This window comes from Heterodontus francisci, chromosome 6, assembly GCF_036365525.1.
Source record: "Heterodontus francisci isolate sHetFra1 chromosome 6, sHetFra1.hap1, whole genome shotgun sequence".
Lineage (NCBI taxonomy): Eukaryota > Metazoa > Chordata > Chondrichthyes > Heterodontiformes > Heterodontidae > Heterodontus > Heterodontus francisci.
In genome coordinates this window covers 2,563,885-2,588,402 of record NC_090376.1, presented here as the reverse complement: position 1 = coordinate 2,588,402, position 24,518 = coordinate 2,563,885, and the positions used below count along the sequence as shown (strand labels likewise).

Sequence of the window (24,518 nt, the reverse complement as noted above, 5' to 3'; positions counted from 1 at the left end):
GACCAGCAATGCATCTACTATTTCTAGAGCCACTTCCTTAAGTACTCTGGGATGTAGATTATCAGGCCCGGGGGATTTATCGACCTTCAATCCCATCAATTTCCCTAACACCATTTCCCTACTAATACTGTTTTCAGACAGTTCCTCCTTCTCACTAGACCCGATGTTCCCCAACATTTCTAGGAGGTAATTTGTGTCCTTCTTTGTGAAGACAGAAGCAAAGTATGTATTTAATTGGTCTGCCATTTCTTATTATAAATTCCCCTGTTTCTGGTGGAATTTGAATTCAATTAATAAATCTGGAATTAAAAAGCTAGCCCAATGAAACCATTGTCGATTGTTGTAATAACTAATCTTCACTAATGTCTCTTAGGGAAGGAAATCTGCTGTCCTTATCTGGTCTGGCCTGCATGTGACTCCAGACCCACAGCAATGTGGTTGACTCTTAAATGCCCTCTGAAATGGCCTAGCAAGCCACTCAATAGTATCTAACCGCTATGAGGTCAAACAAACAGAATGAAACCGGACGGACCACCCGGCATCGACCTAGGCACCGGAAATGTCAACAGCAAACCCAGCCCTGTCGACCCTGCAAAGTCCTCCTTACTAGCATCTGGGGGCTTGTGCCAAAGTTGGGAGAGCTGTCCCACAGACTAGTCAAGCAACAGCCTGACAGAGTCATAGTCACGGAATCATACCTTACAATGGCCCAGATACCACCATCACCACCCTGGGTATGTCCGGGGCAGGACAGACCCAGCAGAGGTGGCGGCACAGTGGTATACAGTACGGAGGGAGTTGCCCTGGGAGTCCTCAACATCGACTCCTGACCCCAGGAAGTCTCATGGCGTCAGGTCAAACATGGGCAAGGAAACCTCCTGCTGATTACCATCTACTGCCCTCCCTCAGCTGATGAGTCAGTACTCCTCCATGTTGATCAGTACTTGGAAGAAGCACTGAGGGTGGCAAAGGCTCAGAATGTACTCTGGGTGGGGGATTTCAATGTCCATCACCAAGAGTGGCTCGGTAGCACCACTACTGGCCGAGTCCTAAAGGACATAGCTGCTAGACTGGGTATGCGACAGGTGGTGAAGGAACCAACAAGAGGGAAAAACATATTTGACCTCGTCCTCACCAATCTGCCTGCCACAGGTGCATCTGTCCATGACAGTATTGGTAGGAGTAACCACTGCACAGTCCTTATGGAGATGAAGTCCCGCCTTCACCTTGAGGATACCCTCCATCATGTTGTGTGGCACTACCACCATGCTAAATGGAATAGATTTCGGACAGCTATAGCAATGCAAAACTGGGCATCCATGAGGCGCTGTGCGCCATCAGCAGCAGCAGAATTGTGCTCAACCACAATCTGTAACCTCATGGCCCGGCATATCCCCCACTCTAACATTACCATCAAGCTGGGGGACCAACCCTGGTTCAATGAAGAGTGCAGCGGGGCAGGCCAGGAGCAGCACCAGGCATACCTCAAAATGAGGTGTCAACCTGATGAAGCTACAGCCCAGGACTATCTGCGTGCCAAACTGCGTAAGCAGCATGTGATAGACAGAGCTAAGCGATCCCATAACCAACGGATCAGATCTAAACTCTGCAGACCTGCCATATGCAGCCATGAATGGTGATGGACAATTAAATAATTGGAGGAGGTGGCTCCTCAAATATCCCCATCCTCAATGATGGGGGAGCCCAGCACATCAGTGCAAAAGATAAGGCTGAAGCATTTGCAACTATCTTCAGCCAGAAGTGCCGAGTTGATGATCCATCTCTGCCTCCACCATCCACAAGGCACAAGTCAGGAGTGTGATGGAATACTCTCCACTTGTCTGGATGGGTGCAGCTCCAACAACACTCAAAAAGCTCAACACCATCTCGGGCAAAGCAGCCCGCTTGATTGGCACCCCATCCACAAATATTCACTTGGGTTGCATTAGAGTGCTACAGTGGAAGTTTGGTAACTGAGGATCATTAAGGGTTAATTTTATCATAAATCTAATCTGTCTTTTATTGAGCAGATCAACTTAACAGTTGCTGTTAGGTTTGGAGAAGGTGAGTTTTAGACCAGCTTTAAACAGGGTTCACTCAGGCTCTGCTTGCAGCTGCACCTTGTTAATTAGAGAATTGGCTTGAACCAGTTTTCAGGGGGCTAGAGTCAGTCAGTATAAAAGTGAGCCATCTTACAGTGCTGACTTTGTTTGCATTGGAGTGCTGACTTGGGTTACATTAGAGTGCTACAGTGGAAGTTTGGTAACTGAGGAAGTTCGGTAAGGAGGGAGTGAGGAGCTCCTTTCATTTCCAACCTGTCCTCAGAGTGAGGGGAGCCGAGAGCTTCCAAAGAGCACAGCTGACTGGGAGAAGACTTGGAGGGTGGAGTTCCAGACCGGTAAGTATAAAAAACTTACCTCTGGTTAAAAAAAACTGAAAGTGACGTCACAGGAAAGCTGTGACCTGATTGGCTGGTAGGGAATTTTTTTTACTGAATTTGAAAATAAAACATTGATAAAAGTTGATTAAAACCCTAATTAACTAATTAATAAGTAGAATAACTAAACCAGAGGGAGGAGATTACTGTATTTAGCATTTAATATTTATAGTAGGAATCTAGCACTAGGGACCATATAGTTATTATAACAATTTAGTAAGGATTTAATAAGTATTTATTTATCTTAAATTAATTTATTAACTAGTGCTAGAAATGTCAGTTAGAGGGGTGAAGTGCTTCACCTGTGAGATGTGGGAGGTCTGTGACATTTCCAGCGTTCCGGACGGCTACATCTGCAGGAAGTGTACCCAGTTGAAGCTCCTCACAGACCGCATGGATCAGTTGGAGCGGCAACTGGATGCACTTAGGAGCATGCAGGTGACAGAAAGCGTCATAGACAGGAGTTTTAGAGAAGTGGTTACACCCAAGGTGCAGGCAGATAGATGGGTGACCGCGAGAAAGGGCAGGCAGTCAGTGCGTGAAGCCCCTGTGGCTATCCCCCTCTCTAACAAGTATACCATTTTGGATACTGTTGGGGGGGATGGCCTATCAGGGGAAAACAGCAGCAGCCAGAGCAGTGGCACCACGGCTGGCACTGTTGTTCAGCAGGGAGGGACAAAGCACAGAAGAGTAATAGTTATAGGGGACTCTTTGTAGTATATATAAATGATTTGGAGGAAAATGTAGCTGGTCTGATTAGTAAGTTTGTGGACGACACAAAGGTTGGTGGTGTTGCGGATAGTGATGAGGATTGTCAGAGGATGCAGCAGGATAGAGATTGGTTGGAGACTTGGGCGGAGAAATGGCAGATGGAGTTTAATCTGGACAAATGTGAGGTAATGCATTTTGGAAGGTCTAATGCAGGTGGGAGGTATACAATAAATGGCAGAACCCTTGGGAGTATTGACAGGCAGAGAGATCTGGGCGTACAGGTCCGCAGGTCACTGAAAGTGGCAACGCAGGTGGATAAGGTAGTCAAGAAGGCATACGGCATGCTTGCCTTCATTGGTCGGGACATAGAGTATAAAAATTGGCAAGTCATGCTGCAGCTGTACAGAACTTTAGTTAGGCCACACTTAGAATACTGCGTACAATTCTGGTCGCCACACTACCAGAAGGACGTGGAGGCTTTGGAGAGAGTACAGAAGAGGTTTACCAGGATGTTGCCTGGTCTGGAGGGCATTAGCTATGAGGAGAGGTTGGATAAACTCGGATTGTTTTCACTGGAACGACGGAGGTGGAGGGGCGACATGATAGAGGTTTACAAAGTTATGAGCAGCATGGACAGAGTGGATAGTCAGAAGCTTTTTCCCAGGGTGGAAGAGTCAGTTACTAGGGGACATAGGTTTAAGGCGCGTGGGGCAAAGTTTAGAGGGGATGTGCGAGGCAAGTTCTTTACACAGAGGGTGGTGAGTGCCTGGAACTTGCTGCTGGGGGAGGTGGTGGACGCAGGTACGATAGCGACGTTTAAGAGGCACCTTGACAAATATATGAATAGGATGGGAATAGAGGGATACAGTCCCCGGAAGTGCAGAAGGCTTTAGTTTAGGCAGGCATCAAAATCGGCACAGGCTTGGAGGGCTGAATGGCCTGTTCCTGTGTTGTACTGTTCTTTGTTTTCTGCCTCCATCCCCACCCCCTCCTCTCATCTTGAATAGAGGGGTTATATTTGCTATTTTCCAGTTTGATGGAACCTTTCCAGAATCTCGCAAAGTTTGAAAAGTTAACATCAACGCATCTACTACCTCAATAGCCACTACTTTTAAGATCCTAGGATGAAGCTCATCAGGACCCGGGGACTTGTCAGTCTGCAGCTCCATCGGTTTGATCAGCACCTCTTCCCTGGTGATTGTAATTTCATCAAGTTCCTCTCTTCCTTCCACCTCCTGATTTACAGCTATTACTGGAATGTTTATTGTATCCTCTATAGTGAAGACAGAAGCAAAATATTTGTTCATTTTGCCATTTCCTTATTATCTATTAACTCCCCATTCTCATTCTCTAGAGGACCAACACTCTACTTACTCTTTTCCTTTTTAAATTCCCGTAGAAACTCTTGCAATCCGTTTTTACATTTCTAGCTAGCTTCCTCTCATACTCTTAATTTCTTTCTCCTGATTAACCTTTTAGTCATTCCCTGCTATTCTTTGTATTCTGACCAATCATCTGACATGCCACTCATCTCTGCGCAATTATTTGCTTTGCACTTAAGTTTGATGCTTTCCTTAACCACGGAGGTTGGGTCCTCCTCTTTGTATAGTAGAAATATACTTACTCTGAGTATTCTGAAATATCCCCTTAAATATCTGTCACTGCTTCTCTATTGAACTGTCTCCTAGCCTAGTAACTCCAGTTCACTCGGTTGGGATTGATACAGGGCTATGGAGAGAGTGCGGGGCAGTGGGATTAGTTTGGGACTGAAACAAGGCTATGGGGAGAGTGCGGGGCAGTGGGCTTAGTTTGGGATTGATACAGGGCTATGGGGAGAGAGCAGGGCAGTGGGATTAGTTTGGGATTGATACAGGGCTATGGGGAGAGTGCGGAGCAGTGGGATTAGTTTGGGACTGAAACAAGGCTATGGGGAGAGTGCGGGGCAGTGGGCTTAGTTTGGGATTGATACAGGGCTATGGGGAGAGAGCAGGGCAGTGGGATTAGTTTGGGATTGATACAGGGCTATGGGGAGAGTGCGGGGCAGTGGGATTAGTTTGGGATTGATACAGGGCTGGAAGGACCTGATTAAATAACCTGTTCTGCAAACATCTGTTGTTCTAATCTGTCTAGCGAGAGGAGGAGGGCTTGAAAGATATCGTGAAAATGTGGATAGGTGAGGTTGGGTGTACAGGGGAAGGGGTGGGGTTTGGGTACAGGGGAACGGGTTGGGGTTCAGGGAGAAGGGGCGGTTTGGGGGTACAGTAGGAGGCTACAGGGTTGCGGGAAGAAGGGAATAGGGCGGGGTTGAGGGAATGGGATGGGGTTGCGATACAGGGGGAGGGGGCAGGGTTGGGGCACGAGGGTGAGAGGACGGGGTTGGGGGAAGGGGGGGCGGAGTTGAGGGGTGGGGCCAGGGGGCGGAGTTGAGGGGTGGGGCCAGGGGGCGGAGTTGAAGGGTGGGGCCAGGGGGGGCGGAGTTGAGGGGTGGGGCCAGGGGGCGGAGTTGATTGGGGAGATGGGTTGTAGAGGGGAAGGTTGATGGATAGTGAGAGGTGGTTGGTTGGATGGAGTTAACCTATGAAAAAGGAGGTGAGTCTGTTGGGCTTTTCCTTTATCAACGATATCTCCTTTTTTTTATTCTTTCATCCCTAATTGCCCTTCAGAAGGTTGTGGTGAGCTGCCTTCTTGAACCGCTGCAGTCCTTGGGGTAAAGGTGCACCCTCAGTGCTGTTAGGGAGGGAGTTCCAGGATTTTGATCCAACGACAGTGAAGGAACGGAGATATAGTTCCCAGTCAGGATGGTGTGTGGCTTGGACAGGAACTTGCAGGTGGTGGTGTTCCCATACATCTGCTGCCCTTGTCCTTCTAGGTGGTGGAGGTCGCGGGTTTGGAAGGTGTTGTTGAAGGAGCCTTGGTGCATTGTTGCAGTGCACACTGCTGCCACTGTGCATCAGTGGTGGAGGGAATGAATTGGAGTTGATTGGGGAGATGGGTTGGAGAGGGGAAGTGGGTTCAAGTGGGCTGTTTTGTCTTGGATGGTGTCGAGCTTCTTGAGTGTTATTGGAGCTGCACCCATTCAGGCAAGTGGAGAGTATTCCATCACACTCCTGACTTGTGCCTTGTAGATGGTGGACAGGCTTTGAGGAGTCAGGAGGTGAGTTACTCGCCGCAGGATTCCTAGCCTTTGACCTGCTCTTGTAGCCATGGTATTTATATAGCTACTCGAGTTCAGTTTCTGGTCAATGGTAGCCCCTAGGATGTTGATAGTGAGGGATTCAGCGATGGTAATGCCATTGAATGTCAAGGGAAGATTATTAGATTCTCTCTTTTTGGAGATGGTCATTGCCCTGCACTTGTGTGGCGCAAATGTTACTTATCAACCCAAGCCTGGATATTGTCCAAGATTGCTGCATTTCTACACAGACTGCTTCAGAATCTGAGGAGTCGTGAATGGTGCTGAACATTGTGCAATCATCAGCGAACATCCCCACTTCTGACCTCATGATTGGAGGAAGGTCAATGGTTGGGCCTAGGGCACTACCCTGAGGAACCCCTGCAGTGATGTCCTGGAGCTGAGATGATTGACCTCCAACAACCACAACCACCTTCCTTTATACTAAGTATGACTCCAACCAGCGGAGCGTTTTCCCCCTGATTCTCATTGACTCCAGTTTTGCTAGGGCTCCTGGATGCCATACTCGGTCAGATGCTGCCTTGATGTCGACAGCCGTCACTCTCACCTCACCTCTTGCGTTCAGCTCTTTTGTCCATGTTTGAACCAAGGCTATAATGAGGTCAGGAGCTGAGTGGCCCTGGCAGAACCCAAACTGAGAGTCACTGAGCAGGTTATTGCTAAGCAAGTGCTGCTTGATAGCACTGTCGACAACATCTTCCACCACTCTGCTCCTTTTCATTGTTGTAAGGTGTTTGGGAACTTCTAATGAGCTGAAATTTATTCCTTCCCCAGGAGGTGCCCACCACAACTGAGACCTCAGATACCAGTCTGAAAGAGTTTGAGGGGGCGACGTTACGATACGCATCCCTAAATCTGGGGTGAGTGAACATCAGACCTTTGGAATGTTCTGGTTAGTAATGGGAGTTGAGGCAGTCAGCAATGTAGAGGAATGGGCCTGTACATTTCAATCATTGATATGGTCATGCTTTAATCATGTCCTTGTCCATCGCCCCCAACCAAAAGCTTAGTAAACTGTTCACTAACTGCCAACTCCCTGTCTAATGGTCATGCCAGGGTCTGTGAACTCCCAGTGTCATTTACCAGCTGCTACTCTGGCCTTCAGTCTGATATGACTCCATCTTTGAACCCCGAGTCTGAGAGCTGACCTGCCAGTGCATGAATAGTTTCACTTGGCATGAGGTGGGGGGAACTTGGTGCAAATTGGGAACCAGGTGCAGGGAGGTGCATTAGTAGTGTGGAGGCCCAGGCTGCACTGGTTAGTATTTGATAATGTTTGGAAAATTAATAAAAATTTATTTTAACTTTTTTCTTTTCTCTCAGTGGTCAAGCAGAAGAGGATAATTACAAGAAGATCCTAAACATTGATGATGAATCAAAGGTGAGGAAAAAGAACTTTCCTTTGTTACGTTTGTGCAATATTTCCGTATCTGAAATTCAGAAATCAGTTCAACGATCAGTTGTTTTTTGTCTCCTTTTTTTGCCTCCCTTTCCTGACTCCAACTGGGGACAAGTTCCACACAGACCTGTGGCACTCTGATTATACCCTGTCCAATTAAACATGTCCAAGACAGGTACAGCACGGGGTTAGATACAGAGTAAATCTCCCTCTACAGTGTCCCCATCAAACACTCCCAGGACAGGTACAGCACGGGGTTAGATACAGAGTAAATTTCCCTCTACACTGTCCCCATCAAACACTCCCGGTACAGGTACAGCACAGGGTTAGATACAGAGTAAAACTCCCTCTACACTGTCCCCATCAAACACTCCCAGGACAGGTACAGCACGGGGTTAGATACAGAGTAAAGCTCCCTCTACACTGTCCCCATCAAACACTCCCAGGACATTGGGATACTGAGGGTCTGGTCAGGACAAAGAAGGAGGCATATGTCAGGTATAGGCAGCTGGGATTGAGCAAGTCCCTCGAGAAGTATAGGGGATGTAGGACCACACTTAAGAAGAAAATTAGGAGGGCGAAAAAGGGCCATGAGATTTCCTGGCAGATAAGATAAAGGAAAATCCTAAAAGATTCTATAAGTATATTAAGAGTAAAAGGGTAGCAAGGGAGAGAGTAGGTCCCCTTAAAGATCAGTGTGGCAATCTATGTGTGGAGCCACGGGAAATGGGCGAGGTCTTAAATGAATATTTCTCATCCGTATTTACCGTGGAGAAGATCATGGAAGCTAGTGAGTTCAAGGGAGGGAACACCGATATCCTGGAGCATGTCAACATTACAAAGGAGGAGGTGTTGGAGGTATTGAAGCGCATCAAGGTGGATAAATCCCCAGGGCCTGACCAGGTGTACCCTAGGATGCTATGGGAAGCAAGGGAGGAGATTGCTGGGACCCTGGCAGAGATTTTTGTATCATCGTTAGCCATGGGTGAGGTGCCGGAAGACTGGAGGATAGCTAATGATGTGCCTTTATTGAAGAAGGGCAGCAGGGATAAGCCACGGAACTACAGGCCGGTGAGCCTTACATCAGTGGTGGGAAAGTTATTGGAAGGTATTCTGAGAGACTGGATTTATATCCATCTGGAAAGGCATGGTCTGATTAGGGATAGTCAGCATGGCTTTGTGCGTGGGAAATCATGTCTCACGAATTTGATTGAGTTTTTCAAGGAGGTGACCAAGAGGATTGACGAGGGCAGGGCGATGGACGTTGTCTACATGGACTTTAGCAAGGCCTTTGACAAGGTCCCGCATGGTAGGCTGGTCCAGAAGATTCGAACACATGGGATCCAGGGTGAGCTAGCAAATTGGATACAAAATTGACTTGGTGATAGGAGGCAGAGGGTGATAGTGGAGGGTTGTTTTTCAGATTGGAGGCCGGTAACCAGTGGTGTGCCGTAGGGATCGGTGCTGGGCCCTCTGTTGTTTGTCATAGAACAAAGAACAAAGAAAATTACAGCACAGGAACAGGTCCTTCGTCCCTCCAAGCCTGCGCCGATCCAGATCCTCTATCTAAACATGTCACCTATTTTCTAAGGGCCTGTATCTCTTTGCTTCCTGCCCATTCATGTATCTGTCTAGATACATCTTAAAAGACGCTATCGTGCCCGCGTCTACCACCTCCGCTGGCAACGCGTTCCAGGCACCCACCACCCTCTGCGTAAAGAACTTTCCACGCATATCCCCCCTAAACTTTTCCCCTCTCACTTTGAACTCGTGACCCCTAGTAATTGAATCCCCCACTCTGGGGGAAAAAGCTTCTTGCTATCCACCCTGTCTATACCTCTCATGATTTTGTACACCTCAATCAGGTCCCCCCTCAACCTCCGTCTTTCTAATGAAAATAATCCTAATCTACTCAACCTCTCTTCATAGCTAGCGCCCTCCATACCAGGCAACATCCTGGTGAACCTCCTCTGCACCCTCTCCAAAGCATCCACATCCTTTTGGTAATGTGGCGACCAGAACTGCACGCAGTATTCCAAATGTGGCCGAACCAAAGTCTTATACAACTGTAACATGACCTGTCAACCCTTGTACTCAATACCCCGTCCAGTGAAGGAAAGCATGCCGTATGCCTTCTTGACCACTCCATTGACCTGCGTTGCCACCTTCAGGGAACAATGGACCTGAACACCCAAATCTCTCTGTACATCAATTTTCCCCAGGACTTTTCCATTTACTGTATCGTTCACTCTTGAATTGGATCTTCCAAAATGCATCGCCTCGCATTTGCCCTGATTGAACTCCATCTGCCATTTCTCTGCCCAACTCTCCAATCTATCTATATTCTGCTGTATTCTCTGACAGTCCCCTTCACTATCTGCTACTCCACCAATCTTAGTGTCGTCTGCAAACTTGCTAATCAGACCACCTATACTTTCCTCCAAATCATTTATGTATATCACAAACAACAGTGGTCCCAGCACGGATCCCTGTGGAACACCACTGGTCACACGTCTCCATTTTGAGAAACTCCCTTCCACTGCTACTCTCTGTCTCCTGTTGCCCAACCAGTTCTTTATCCATCTCGCTAGTACACCCTGGACCCCATGCGACTTCACTTTCTCCATCAGCCTACCATGGGGAACCTTATCAAACGCCTTACTGAAGTCCATGTACATGACATCTGCAGCCCTTCCCTCATCAATCAACTTTGTCACTTCCTCAAAGAATTCTATTAAGTTGGTAAGACATGACCTTCCCTGCACAAAACCATGTTGCCTATCACTGATAAGCCCATTTTCTTCCAAATGCGAATAGATCCTATCCCTCAGTATCTTCTCCAGCAGCTTCCCTACCACTGACGTCAGGCTCACCGGTCTATAATTACCTGGATTTTCCCTGCTACCCTTCTTAAACAAGGGGACAACATTAGCAATTCTCCAGTCCTCCGGGACCTCACCCGTGTTTAAGGATGCTGCAAAGATATCTGTTAAGGCCCCAGCTATTTCCTCTCTCGCTTCCCTCAGTAACCTGGGATAGATCCCATCCGGACCTGGGGACTTGTCCACCTTAATGCCTTTTAGAATACCCAACACCTCCTCCCTCCTTATGCCGACTTGACCTAGAGTAATCAAACATCTGTCCCTAACCTCAACATCCGTCATGTCCCTCTCCTCGGTGAGTACCGATGCAAAGTACTCGTTTAGAATCTCACCCATTTTCTCTGACTCCACGCATAACTTTCCTCCTTTGTCTTTGAGTGGGCCAATCCTTTCTCTAGTTACCCCATATATAATAATGACTTGGATGATTATTAAGTTTGCAGATGACACCAAAATTGGTGGTATAGTGGACAGTGAAGAAGGTTGTCTAAGGTTACAACAGGATATAGATCAACTGGAAAAGTGGGCAAGGGATTGGCAAATGGAATTTAACGCAGACAAGTGTGAAGTGATGCATTTTGGGAAGTTAAACCAGGGCAGGACATATACAGTTAAGGGCAGAGCCCAGGGGAGTGTTGTTGAGCAGAGAGACTTTGGGGTGCAAGTACATAGTTCCCTTAAAGTGGCAACACAGGTAGACAGGGTGGTGAAGAAGGCATATGGCATGCTTGCCTTCATCGGTCGAGGCATTGAGTACAAGGGTTGGGACGTCATGTTACAGTTGTACATAACGTTGGTTAGGCCGCATTTGGAGTACTGTGTGCAGTTCTGGTCGCCTCACTGTAGGAAAGATGTGATTAAGCTGGAGAGGGTGCAGAAAAGATTCACAAGGATGTTGCCTTGTTTGGAGGGCTTGAGTTATAAAGAGAGATTGTATAGCCTGGGTCTGTTTTCCCTGGAGCGAAGGAGGCTGAGAGGGGACATGATAGAGGTAGATAAAATTATGAGAGGCATAGATAGGGTAGATAGCCAGAGTCTGTTTCCCATGGTAGGGGTGACTAAAACTAGAGGGCATAGATTTAAGGTGAGAGGGAGGAGGTTTAAAGGTGATCAAAGGAGTAAATTTTTCACACAGAGCATAGTGGGTATCTGGAATGAGCTGCCAGAGGAGGTGGTGGAGGCAGGAACAGTAGCGACATTTAAGAGGCATCTGGACAGGTACTTGAATGAGCAAGGCATAGAGGGATATGCAGGCAGGTGGTATTAGTATAGATAGACATTATGGTCGGCATGGACACGGTGGGCTGAAGGGCCTGTTTCTATGCTGTACGACTCTATGACTCTGACAGGTACAGCACGGGGTTAGATACAGAGTAAAGCTCCCTCTGATGCAAGAGTGTCTCTCAGTGTTGCCCCAGAAAAGGACCCCTGCCCCACTGCACCTATTTTATCATCCCACCCCGGATGAGATTGCCAATTTGTGCCACCTTGCACCAATCTTATTTTGTTGGTCGATACCCACTTGGAATTTGTTGGCATGTTGCTCTCGCTTGACTGGGCAGACTCTTGCAGTCCCTCACTCTCGGGAGAAGCCCATTCCGTCCCTTGAGCTTGTTCCACCATGGCTAATCTGTATCTTATCTCCACATTGGTTCAGTTACCCTTAAAGTTCTGCCCATTGTTCTGGAGTCCCCCCACCAGAGGAAATGGTTTCCCTCTATTGATCATCTTAAGCAACTGAATTGGATCACCAGTTAATATTCTAAACTCAAGGGAATATAAGCCTTGTTCCCACAATCTGTCATTTATAATGTAACCCTTTTAGCCCAGCTGTTTGTTCTGTGAATCTGCTCCATCCTCCCACCCAGGACCAATCTATCCTTCCTGAGGTGCAGCTTTTCAATTATTTTTACGTCTTTCCACGAGCCGCATTCTCCAGCTCCCTCCCCTCCCCCCGAGGAGCCGCGTTCTCCAGCCCCCCCCCCCCCCCCACCACCGAGGAGCCGCGTTCTCCAGCGCGCCCCCCCACCCACCGAGGAGCCACATTCTCCAGCCCCCCCCCCCCCCCCACCGAGGAGCCGCGTTCTCCAGCCCCCCCCCCCCCCCCACCGAGGAGCCGCGTTCTCCAGCCCCCCCCCCCCCCCCCCCCCACCGAGGAGCCGCGTTCTCCAACCCCGTTTCCCCCCCCCCGCCGAGGAGCCACGTTCTCCAGCCCCGTCCCCTCCCCCTGAGGTGCCGCGTTCTCCAGCACCCCCCCCCCCCACCGAGGAGCCGCGTTCTCCAGCCCCGTCCCCTCCCCCCGAGGAGCCGTGTTCTCCAGCCCCGTCCCCTCCCCCCGAGGAGCCTCGTTCTCCAGCCCCGTCCCCTCCCCCCGAGGAGCCTCGTTCTCCAGCCCCGTCCCCTCCCCCCGAGGAGCCTCGTTCTCCAGCCCCGTCCCCTCCCCCCGAGGAGCCTCGTTCTCCAGCCCCGTCCCCTCCCCCCGAGGAGCCTCGTTCTCCAGCCCCGTCCCCTCCCCCCGAGGAGCCGCGTTCTCCAGCCCCGTCCCCTCCCCCCGAGGAGCCGCGTTCTCCAGCCCCGTCCCCTCCCCCCGAGGAGCCGCGTTCTCCAGCCCCGTCCCCTCCCCCCGAGGAGCCGCGTTCTCCAGCCCCGTCCCCTCCCCCCGAGGAGCCTCGTTCTCCAGCCCCGTCCCCTCCCCCCGAGGAGCCGCGTTCTCCAGCCCCGTCCCCTCCCCCCGAGGAGCCGCGTTCTCCAGCCCCGTCCCCTCCCCCCGAGGAGCCGCGTTCTCCAGCCCCGTCCCCTCCCCCCGAGGAGCCGCGTTCTCCAGCCCCGTCCCCTCCCCCCGAGGAGCCGCGTTCTCCAGCCCCGTCCCCTCCCCCCGAGGAGCCGCGTTCTCCAGCTCCGTCCCCTCCCCCCGAGGAGCCGCGTTCTCCAGCCCCGTCCCAGCCCGCCTCCCCACCCAACCAGGTGTGTTCTCCAGCACTAACTTGCCCGCTCCTTACCAGCCTGCTGTTTTGAACTGGATGTGGAGAGTTGACTGTCGCCATGTGTTCTGCAGTGTTTTGCTGTGCGATCCCTTGGTTGGGTGGAGATGTTGGAGGAGGACCTCGCTCCAGGGAAGAGCAGCATTGCCGTCAACAACTGCATCCGACAACTATCTTACCACAAGAACAACCTGCATGATGGTGCTGGAACCTGGGGGGAGGTAGGTGGAACCACGCAGTGGGACAGCTCAGGCTTAACCTCCAACCTCAACCATTGACCTGTCAACTCCCGGGGATTCAGTGCAGGGGTTGTGTTGTTTGCCCATTGCCAAAGTTTGACATTTTGTGTGCTTGCTGTTGATGTGTAGTGTGTTTCCTTAGCCGCTTCAGTGAACAGCCTGTGAGTGCACAGACCGGAAATCCCATGCTCACAACTTCTTCGCGGAAATTATTGAGAGAAAGAGTTGGAGTGGGTGACGTTTTGGTGGAAAGTGGGCCCCTGGGGCTGGCACTGAGCTATCCCTGTGGAATAGGGAGATCCCAGGTCAATCACAGTCTGTTCTGAATCTGTTAGTGGATGTACGTAGCAGCACTGGGGGAGGGGGTCCACTTCAGTGCCTCTGGGTCAAGGAGAGGTGAAGCAGCCTGTCACAATCCCGCTGCTGACCTCTGTGCAGTGACCCTTGCTGGTATGCGTGAACCGTCGGCTGGGGATTGGCTGTTCTCCCTTCCTAGTTCCTGGTATAGTCTATGAACTATCTTCATCCAAATTCACCTCCTACTCCTGTCCCCCGCTTCAATCAGTTGATGCTTAGTTCACTAGTGGGCATTCCTGCCCAGCTGACATTGTGCCCAACTCTCACTGTTGACCACTTACTAAGTTAACGATATCATGTTCCCTGCGATTGGACTCACATGCTCAGGGAGCTGAAGTATGGCTTTCGGGCTAGTCCCTGTGAGGCTGTGCCCCTGACAGAGGCACAAGGGTTTGCCGTCCTTCAGGGCGAGCACCCAACCCCCGCAAACACAGGACAGTCTGACTGCAGCCAGTGTGAGTGCAGGAGCAGGGCCGCAGTGCTGAGTGAAGGCAGAGGGCGATGATGGATCTCACTCCTTGGGTTGTGTATGTCCAACAGATATTGCCTTGTGTGCAGCTCATTAACCTGTCAGTCTGATTTTCAGCCTTCGTTTGGTGACTAAACTGATGTTGTCTCATTGCATGTAACTTGCGGGTGATACTTTGTGTTACCATGGGAACAGTTGACCTTTTCCTTTTTTGCTTCTTTTATACTCCCTCCCTCCCTCATTCCCTTTGCATCATAGCTGAGCCCAGAGGAACTACACTTGGCAGCGAGTCCAAACAATGTGGGTTCAAACCACACTGAGACAGTAAATTAGTGTAGTGATTGTTACTGCACTAATAATCCAGAGAACAGAAGTTTCAGTTGCACCAGGGCAGTTTGAGAATCCAAATTCAATTTGGAAATGAAAAGCTGCTCTCGGTGAAAGTGACCATGAAGCTGAGGGATTGTCACAAAAAACCCAACTGGTTCACTTAGGGAAGGAAACCTGCTGACCTTGCCCTGTCTGTCATTCATAGATTCATAGAATGGTTACAGCACAGAATGCGGCCATTCGGCCTGTCGGGTCCGTGCTGGTTCTCTGCAAGAGCAACTCACCTAGTCACACTGCAAATAATTTCTGTTCAGATAATTATTTAATTCTCTTTTCAAAGCCATGATTGAACCTGCCTCCCCCACACTCTCAGGTAGTGCATTCTACGTGTCAACTACTTGCTGCGTGAAAAAGCTTTTCCTCGTGTTACCTTTGGTTCTCAACCCTTCCGCCGCCGATGGGAACAGTTTCTCTCTATCTACTCTGTCAAGACTCTCCATGTTTTTGAACACCTCCATCAAATCTCCTCTCAACCTTCTCTAAGGAGAACAGCCCCAGCTTCTCCAATCCATCCACATTACTGAAGTCCCTCATCCCTGGAACCTTGTGAATCTTTTCTGCACTCATTCCAAAGCTTTCACATTGTTCCTGAACTGTGATGCCCAGAATTGCACACAATACTCTAGACGAGACTGAACCAATATTTTATTAAGTTTCTTCATAACTTCTGGCTTTTGTAGTCTATGGCCCTATTTATAAATCCCAGGATCCCATAACATGAATCATAGAAAGTTTAAGGCACAGAAAGAGGCCACTTGGCCCATCGTGTCTGTGCCAGCCGAAAAACGATCCAGCTATTCCAATCCCACCTTCCAGCATTTGGTCTGTAGCCCTGCAGATTACGGCACTTGAGGTGCATATCCAGACTCCTTCTGAATGAGTTGAGGGTCTCTGCCTCAAATGCCCTTTCAAGCAGTGAGTTCCAGACCCCCTCCACCCTCTGGGTGAAAAAGGTTTTCCTCATCTCCCCTCTAATTTTTCTACCAATCACTTGAAATCTATGCCCTGTCGTCACTATCCTCCTTGTTATCTACCACACAGCCAATCTTTGTGTCATCTGCAAACATTTTGATCATGCCCCCTACATTTACGTCCAAACCATTAATGTACACCACAAAAAGCAGGGGACCCAGTACTGAGCCCTGCGAAACGCCGCTGGAAACAGCCCTCCAGTCGCTAAAACACCAGTCAACAATTGCCCTTTGTTTCCTGCCACTGAGCCAATTTTGTATCCACCTTACTGCATTTCCCTGGATCCCATGGGATTTTATTTTTTTAACCAGTCTGCCATGTGGGACCTTGTCAAAAGCCTTGCTAAAATCCATGTAGACCACATCAACTGCACTACCCTCATCTACCCTGTTACTTCAAAAAATTCAAATGTTGGTCAGATAAGATCTTACTTAACAAATCCATGCTAATTATCCTTGATATTAACTGCTTTCTCAACCTGCCCTTCCACCTTCAATGATTTGTGCACATATATCCCCAGTCCCTCTGCTCCTGCATCGCCTTCAGAATTGTACGCTTTATTTTAATATTACCTCTCCTCATTCTTACTATTAAAATGTATCACTCCACACTTCTCTGCATTAAATTTCATCTGCCCATTCCTCCAGCCTGTCACTATCTCTTCATAGTTCACAATACTTACAGTTTTTGTCATCTGCAAATTTTGAAATTGTGCCCTGTACACCCAAGTCTAGATCATTAATATAGATCAAGAAAAGTAGGGGTCCTAATGCCGACCCCTGGGAACCCCACTATAAACCTTTCTCCAGTCCTAAAAACAACTGTTCACCACTACAGTCTGTTTCCTGTTGCTCAGTCAATTGTGTTTCCATGCTGTCACTGTCCCTTTTATTCCATGGGCTTCAACTTTACTGACAAGTCTGTTATGTCGCACTTTGTCAGATGCCTTTTGAAAGTCAATGTCGAACACATCAACCACATTACTCACATCAACCCTCTGTTACCTCATCAAAAATTCAACCAAATTGGTTATACTCCATTTGCCTTTAACCAATCCGTGCTGGCTTTCCTTAATTAATCCACATTTGTCCAAGTGACTATTAATTTTGTCCCAGATTATCATTTCTAAAAGCTTTCCTATCACTGAGATTAAACTGACTGGCCTGTAGTTGCTGGGTTTATCCTTACACTTTTTTTTTTAAACAAGGGTGTGACATGTGCAATTTTCCAGTTCTCTGGCATTACCCCTGTATCTAAGGAGGATTGGAAGATTAAGGTCAGTGCCTCTGCAATTTCCACCCTTACTTCAGTCAGTATCCTCGGATGCATCTCATTCATTCCTTGAGACTTATCAAAGTACAGCCAGCCTTTCTAATCTAGTACCTCTATCAATTTTTAGCCATCCACTGACTCAACTGCCTCTTATTTCACTATGGGACTTTGGCAGCATCTCCTTTGGTCTTTAGTAAAGACATGCAAAATACTCATTTAATGCAGCCTCCGTGCCCTCTGCCTCCATGTGTCAATCCCCTTTTGGTCCCGAATCAGCCCCACTCTTATTACCCTTTTACTATTTATATGCCTGCAGAAGGCGTTTCAATTCCCCTTTTCGTTAGCTGCCAGTCTCTTCTCACACTCTTTCTTTGCTTCTCTTATTTGCATTTTCCCCTGTGAACTTTCTATATGCAGCCTGGTTCTCACTTGCATGATCCTTCTGGCATCTGTCTCATGCAGCCTTTTTCTGCTTCGTTTTACTCCATATCTCTTTCATTATTCAGGGAGGTCTGGCTTTGTTTGCCCAACCTTTCCCCTTCATGGGAATGTACCACAACTGTACCTGAATACTGCGTGCAGTTCTGGTCGCCACATTACCAAAAGGATGTAGATGCTTTGGAGAGGGTGCAGAGGAGGTTCACCAGGATGTTGCCTGGTATGGAGGGCGCTAGCTATGAAGAGAGGTTGAGTAGATTAGGATTATTTTCATTAGAAAGGCGGAGGTTGAGGGGGGACCTGATTGAGGTGTACAAAATCATGAGAGGTATAGACAGGGTGGATAGCAAGAAGCTTTTTCCCAGAGTGGGGGATTCAAATACTAGGGGTCACGAGTTCAAAGTGAGAGGGGAAAAGTTTAGGGGGGATATGCGTGGAAAGTTCTTTACGCAGAGGGTGGTGGGTGCCTGGAATGCGTTGCCAGCAGAGGTGGTAGATGCGAACACGATAGCGTCTTTTAAGATGTATCTAGAGAGATACATGAATGGGCAGGAAGTAAAGAGATACAGACCCTTAGAAAATAGGCGACATGTTGAGGTAGAGGATCTGGATCGGCGCAGGCTTGGAGGGCCGAAGGGCCTGTTCCTGTGCTGTAATTTTCTTTGTTCTTTGTTCTTTGAATCATCTTTATAAAGGCAGCCCGTTGCTCCATTACAGTTTTGCCTGCCAACCTTTGATTCTAACTTAACTGGGATAGGTCCATTCTCATACCATTGAAATAGGCCCTCCCACAATTAAGTATTTTTGCTCTGGATTGCTGCACTACCTCACCAACCCACAGCAATGTGGTTGACTCTTGACTACCCTCTGAAATGGCCGAGCAAGCCACTCAGTTGTCAAGGGCAATTAAGAATGGGCAACAAATGGTGGCCTTTCCAGCGACACCCACATCCCATGAAGGAATAAATTTTTAAAAACACTGTCGGAGGGTGAGTACTGAGGGAGCGCTGCACTGTCGGAGGGTGAGTACTGAGGGAGCGCTGCACTGTCGGAGGGTGAGTACTGAGGGAGCGCTGCACTGTCGGAGGGTGAGTACTGAGGGAGCGCTGCACTGTCGGAGGGTCAGTACTGAGGGAGCGCTGCACTGTCGGAGGGTCAGTACTAAGGGAGCGCTGCACTGTCGGAGGGTCAGTACTAAGGGAGCGCTGCACTGTCGGAGGGTCAGTACTGAGGGAGCACTGCACTGTCGGAGGGTCAGTACTGAGGGAGCGCTGCATGGTCACAGGGTCAGTATTGAGGAAGCGCTGCACTGTCGGAGGGTGAGTACTGAGGGAGCGCTGCACTGTCGGAGGGTGAGTACTGAGGGAGCGCTGCACTGTCGGAGGGTGAGTACTGAGGGAGCGCTGCACTGTCGGAGGGTCAGTACTGAGGGAGCGCTGCACTGTCGGAGGGTCAGTACTGAGGGAGCGCTGCACTGTCGGAGGGTCAGTACTGAGGGAGCGCTGCACTGTCGGAGGGTCAGTACTGAGGGAGCGCTGCACTGTCGGAGGGTCAGTACTGAGGGAGCGCTGCACTGTCAGAGGGTCAGTACTGAGGGAGCGCTGCACTGTCGGAGGGTCAGTACTGAGGGAGCGCTGCACTGTCGGAGGGTCAGTACTGAGGGAGCGCTGCACTGTCGGAGGGTCAGTACTGAGGGAGCGCTGCATGGTCACAGGGTCAGTATTGAGGAAGCGCTGCACTGTCGGAGGGTGAGTACTGAGGGAGTGCTGCACTGTCGGAGGGTCAGTACTGAGGGAGCGCTGCACTGTCGGAGGGTCAGTACTGAGGGAGTGCTGCATGGTCACAGGGTCAGTATTGAGGAAGCGCTGCACTGTCGGAGGGTGAGTACTGAGGGAGTGCTGCACTGTCGGAGGGTCAGTACTGAGGGAGTGCTGCACTGTCAGAGGGTGAGTACTGAGGAAGCGCTGCACTGTCGGAGGGTCAGTACTGAGGGAGCGCTGCACTGTCAGAGGGTGAGTACTGAGGGAGCGCTGCACTGTCGGTGGGTCAGTACTGAGGGAGTGCTGCACTGTCGGTGGGTCAGTACTGAGGGAGCGCTGCACTGTCGGAGGGTCAGTACTGAGGGAGCGCTGCACTGTCGGAGGGTCAGTACTGAGGGAGCGCTGCACTGTCGGAGGGTAGGAACTAAGGGAGCACTGCACTGTCGGAGGGTCAGTACTGAGGGAGTGCTGCACTGTCGGAGGGTGAGTACTGAGGGAGTGCTGCACTGTCAGAGGGTAGGAACTAAGGGAGCACTGCACTGTTGGAGGGTAGGAACTGAGGGAGAGCTGCACTGTCGGAGGGTGAGTTCTGAGGGAGCGCTGCACTGTCGGAGGGTCAGTACTGAGGGAGCGCTGCACTGTCGGAGGGTAGGAACTAAGGGAGCACTGCACTGTTGGAGGGTAGGAACTGAGGGAGAGCTGCACTGTCGGAGGGTGAGTTCTGAGGGAGCGCTGCACTGTTGGAGGGTCAGTACTGAGGGAGCGCTGCACTGTCGGAGGGTCAGTACTGAGGGAGCGCTGCACTGTCGGAGGGTCAGTACTGAGGGAGCGCTGCACTGTCGGAGGGTCAGTACTGAGGGAGCGCTGCACTGTCGGAGGGTCAGTACTGAGGGAGCGCTGCACTGTCGGAGGGTCAGTACTGAGGGAGCGCTGCACTGTCGGAGGGTCAGTACTGAGGGAGCGCTGCACTGTCGGAGGGTCAGTACTGAGGGAGCGCTGCACTGTCGGAGGGTCAGTACTGAGGGAGCGCTGCACTGTCGGAGGGTCAGTACTGAGAGAGCGCTGCACTGTCGGAGGGTCAGTACTGAGGGAGCGCTGCACTGTCGGAGGGTCAGTTCTGAGGGAGCGCTGCACTGTCGGAGGGTCAGTACTGAGGGAGCGCTGCACTGTCGGAGGGTCAGTACTGAGGGAGCGCTGCACTGTCGGAGGGTCAGTACTGAGGGAGCGCTGCACTGTCGGAGGGTCAGTACTGAGGGAGCGCTGTAGTATCGGAGGGGCCATGCCTAGAAAAACCCATTAAACCAGGGTTTCGTCTGCCTGTTCGAGGGGGTGTTAAAAGTCCCATAGTTTGATTGATCAAGCCAAGAGTTCTCCTGGTGTCATGGCCAACAGTGCTTTCCCAACCAACACCACTAAAATCTAACCATCTCCTTTTAACATTGAACAGCATTACCATCGCTGAATCCCCCATCTTCAACGTCCTGGGGATTACCATTGACCAGAAACTTAACTGGAGCAGCCATAGAAATACTGTGGCTACAAGAGCAGGTCAAAGGGGAGATGGTGGTGTGGTGGTAATTTTACTGGACTAATATTTCAGATACCCAAGCTAATACCCAGGGAACATGGATCCCACCGTGGCAGTGGGTGGAATTTAAATTCAATTTTTTAATAAAAATCTGGAATTGAAAACTGGTCTCAGTTTCATCGCACCATTGCTATCATCGATTGTCATAAAACCCCATCTGGTTCACTAAGCCCAGCCCAAGGCCCTGAGGACATGGGTTCAAATCCCACTGTGGCAGTGGGTGGAGTTTAAATTCAATTAATTAATTTTTAAAAAGCATGGAATTGAAAGCGAGTCTCAGTAATGGTGCCATGAAACTATCATTGATTGTTGTAAAAACCTCTCTGGTTCACTAATGTCCTTTAGGGAAGGAAATCTGCTGTCCTTACCCGGTCTGGCCTACATGTGACTCCAGACCCACAGCAATGTGGTTGACTCTTAACTGCCCTCTGACATGGTCCAACAAGACACGCAGTTCAAGGGCACAGATTAAATGGTCACCTGCCTCATTGCTCTTTGTGGAATCTTGCTGTGTGCAAAATGGCTGCTTGTATTCCTTGTTTAACAGTGGCTGCACTTCAAAGTAATTGGTTGTGAAACGTGTTGGGATGTCCCTGAGTAATGTGATAAGCTGCTGGTTACCTTTCTTCCCAGGGTAAAGACATGCTGCTACTGCTTGAGGACGACACACTGAACCTCATCGACCCCCTGGGCCAGAGTTTGCTGCACACACAACCAATAGTCAGCATCCGGGTGTGGGGTGTCGGGCGTGACAATGGACGGTATGTAAACTCCACAGCTCCCTGCCCCACACCAGAGCACTCACTGTAATCCAGACATCAGTCAGTTAGAATGACCAGCTGCACAGCAAGAGTTCGCCCGCAACCTCTGCAGGCTTCATTGATCTCTGCCAGTGCCATCAATGATGGGGCATCAGTGCACGCTGACCTCAGTCGTGGGAAAGTTGCCAAAGATTGCCAACTGACCTTTTCCCTATGATCTCTGCGCAGTGACCTGGGAGTGAGGTGCGAGAGGCTGCTGCTCGCCTACTATCACACAGCCCACCCCGCGCGCACTCCCTGGGGTCAGAGTTACACAGCAAGGCCTCGGATTCCAGGTAAGCATCACCATTCTGCCTCCCCACCCAATGCCCAGGTGAACCGACTCTCTCAATTCCCAGGCCCTGCCCTCAACCCTGACCCCCATTCCCTGTACGACACTGGGGGCCACTTTAAGGAGCGTTCCGCACCTCTGGAGCTCCGCTGTGGGGCGCAGACTGTTTCAGGGAGACTCCTGCAGGTTCTCGCATCTCGATGTTCACACAAACATATGGAATATGAGATGGGGAAGTGTGAAGTTAACAACTTTGAAAATAAAAAATAGAAACGCAGATTATTTTTTAAATGGTGGGAGACTGTGAAGTGTTGTTCAGAGAGATCTGGATGTCCTTGTACGTGAATCACAGAAAATTAACATGCAGATACAGCAAGCAATTAGGAAAACAAATGGAGAAAAGCAAAATACTGCAGATGCTGGAAATCTGAAATAAAAGCAAAAAGTGCTGAAAATACTCAGGTCTGGCAGCACCTGTGGAGATTTCTGATGACGGGTCACTGACCTGAAAAGTTAACTGTGTTTCTCTCACCACAAATGCTGCCAGACCTGCTGAGTATTTCCAGAATTTTTTGTTTTTATTTCAGGTAAACAAATGGTATGTTAGCTTTTATTACAAAGGAATTGGAGTATAAGAAGAAAGAAGTCTTACTGCAGTTATAACAGGCCTTGGTGAGGCTCTACCTCGAGTACGACTTTTAGGAATGTACCTTAGAAAGGATATACTTCCCCTCGAGGGAGTGCAAGGAAGATTCAGTAGACTGGTTCCTGGGTTCTAGCATGAGAGGATTGTCCTATGAGGAGCGATTCAGTAGACCAGGCCTAAATTCCCTGGGGTTTTGAAGAATGAGCAATGATCACATTGAAATGTATAAAATAGTTAACGGGCTTAGAATCATCGGAAGTTTACAGCACAGAAAGAGGCCACTTGGCCCATCGTGTCTGCACTGGCCGGAAAAGAAAAACGAGCCACCCAGCCGAATCCCACTTTGCAGCATTTGGTCCGCAGCACTGCAGGTTACAGCACTTCAGATGCACATGCAGGCAGCTTTTAAATGAGTTGAGGGTCTCTGTCTCTACCACTCTTCTAGGCAGTGAATTCCAGACCCTCACCACCCTCTGGGTGAAAAAGCTTTTCCCCATTTCCCCTCTAATCCTTCTAACAATCCCTTAAATCTATGCCCCCTCGTCACTGACCTATCTGCTAAGGTGAATAGACCCTTCACCTCCACTCTATCCAGGCCCCTCACAATTTTGTACATTTCAATCAGATCTCCCCTCAGCCTCCTCTGATCCAAAGAGAACAACCTCAGCCTATCCAATCTTTACTCATAGCTGCATTTTTCCAGTCCTGGCAACATCCTCGTAAATCTCCTCTGTACCCTCTCTAGTGCAATTACATCCTTTCTGTAATGAGGTGACCAGAACTGCACACAGTACTCAAGTTGTGGCCTAACCAATGATTTATACAGTTCCAGCATAACCTCCCTGCTCTTATATTCTATACCCCAGCTGATAAAGGAAATGATTCCATATGCCTTCTTAAACACCTTATCGACCTGTCCTACCTTCGGGGGTCTGTGGACAATCACTCCAAGGTCCCTCACTTCCTCTATGTCTCTCCATATCCTCCCATTTATCGTGTATTCCTTTACCTTGTTTGACCTTCCCAAATGCATCACCTCGCACTTCTCCAGGTTGAATTCCATTTGCCACTTTTCTGCCCACCTGACCAGTCCATTGATAGCTTCCTCCAGTCCACAGACAGTCCACAGCTATCCCACTCGTAATCAACCATGCGGCCAATTTTTGTGTCATCATCAAACATCATGATCATTCCCCTTACGTTTACGTCCACATCCAAATCGTTAATATAATGTCCTTTAGGGAAGGAGATCTGCCGTCCTTATCTGGTCTGGCCAACATGTGACTCCAGACCCACAGCAATGTGGTTGTTTCTTAGAAAAAAAATGCCCCAGCAAGCAACTCAGTTCAAGGGCAATTAGGGATGGGCAATAAGTGCTGGCCTAACCAGCAACGCCTACATCCCACAAGCAAATAAGAAAAAAGCACAAAAAGCAGGGGACCTCGTACTGAGTCCTGCAGAACCCTACTGGAAACAGCCCTCCAGTCACAAAAACACCTGTCAACAATTACCCTTTGTTTCCTGCCACTGAGCTAATTTTGTATCCACCTTGCTGCATTTCCCTGGATCCCATGGACTTTTATTTTTTCAACCAGTCTGCCATGTGGGACCTTATCGAAAGCCTTGCTAAAATCCATGTAGATCACATCAACTACACTACCCTCATCAATCCTCCTTGTTACTTCCTGAAAA

General features: G+C 49.5%; 1 protein-coding gene across 1 annotated transcript in view; it reads left to right on the top strand.

Moving 5' to 3' along the window:
* The window catches only part of LOC137371060 (amyloid beta precursor protein binding family B member 1-like), an 87,559-nt gene that overhangs the window by 20,051 nt on the left and 42,990 nt on the right, over positions 1 to 24,518 (top strand). Inside the window, exons 5-8 of the mRNA XM_068032959.1 lie at positions 7,116 to 7,201; positions 7,665 to 7,722; positions 13,678 to 13,824; positions 21,722 to 21,849. Coding sequence (XP_067889060.1) covers positions 7,116 to 7,201; positions 7,665 to 7,722; positions 13,678 to 13,824; positions 21,722 to 21,849 — 419 coding nt within the window. The remainder of the gene's footprint in view (positions 1 to 7,115; positions 7,202 to 7,664; positions 7,723 to 13,677; positions 13,825 to 21,721; positions 21,850 to 24,518) is intronic.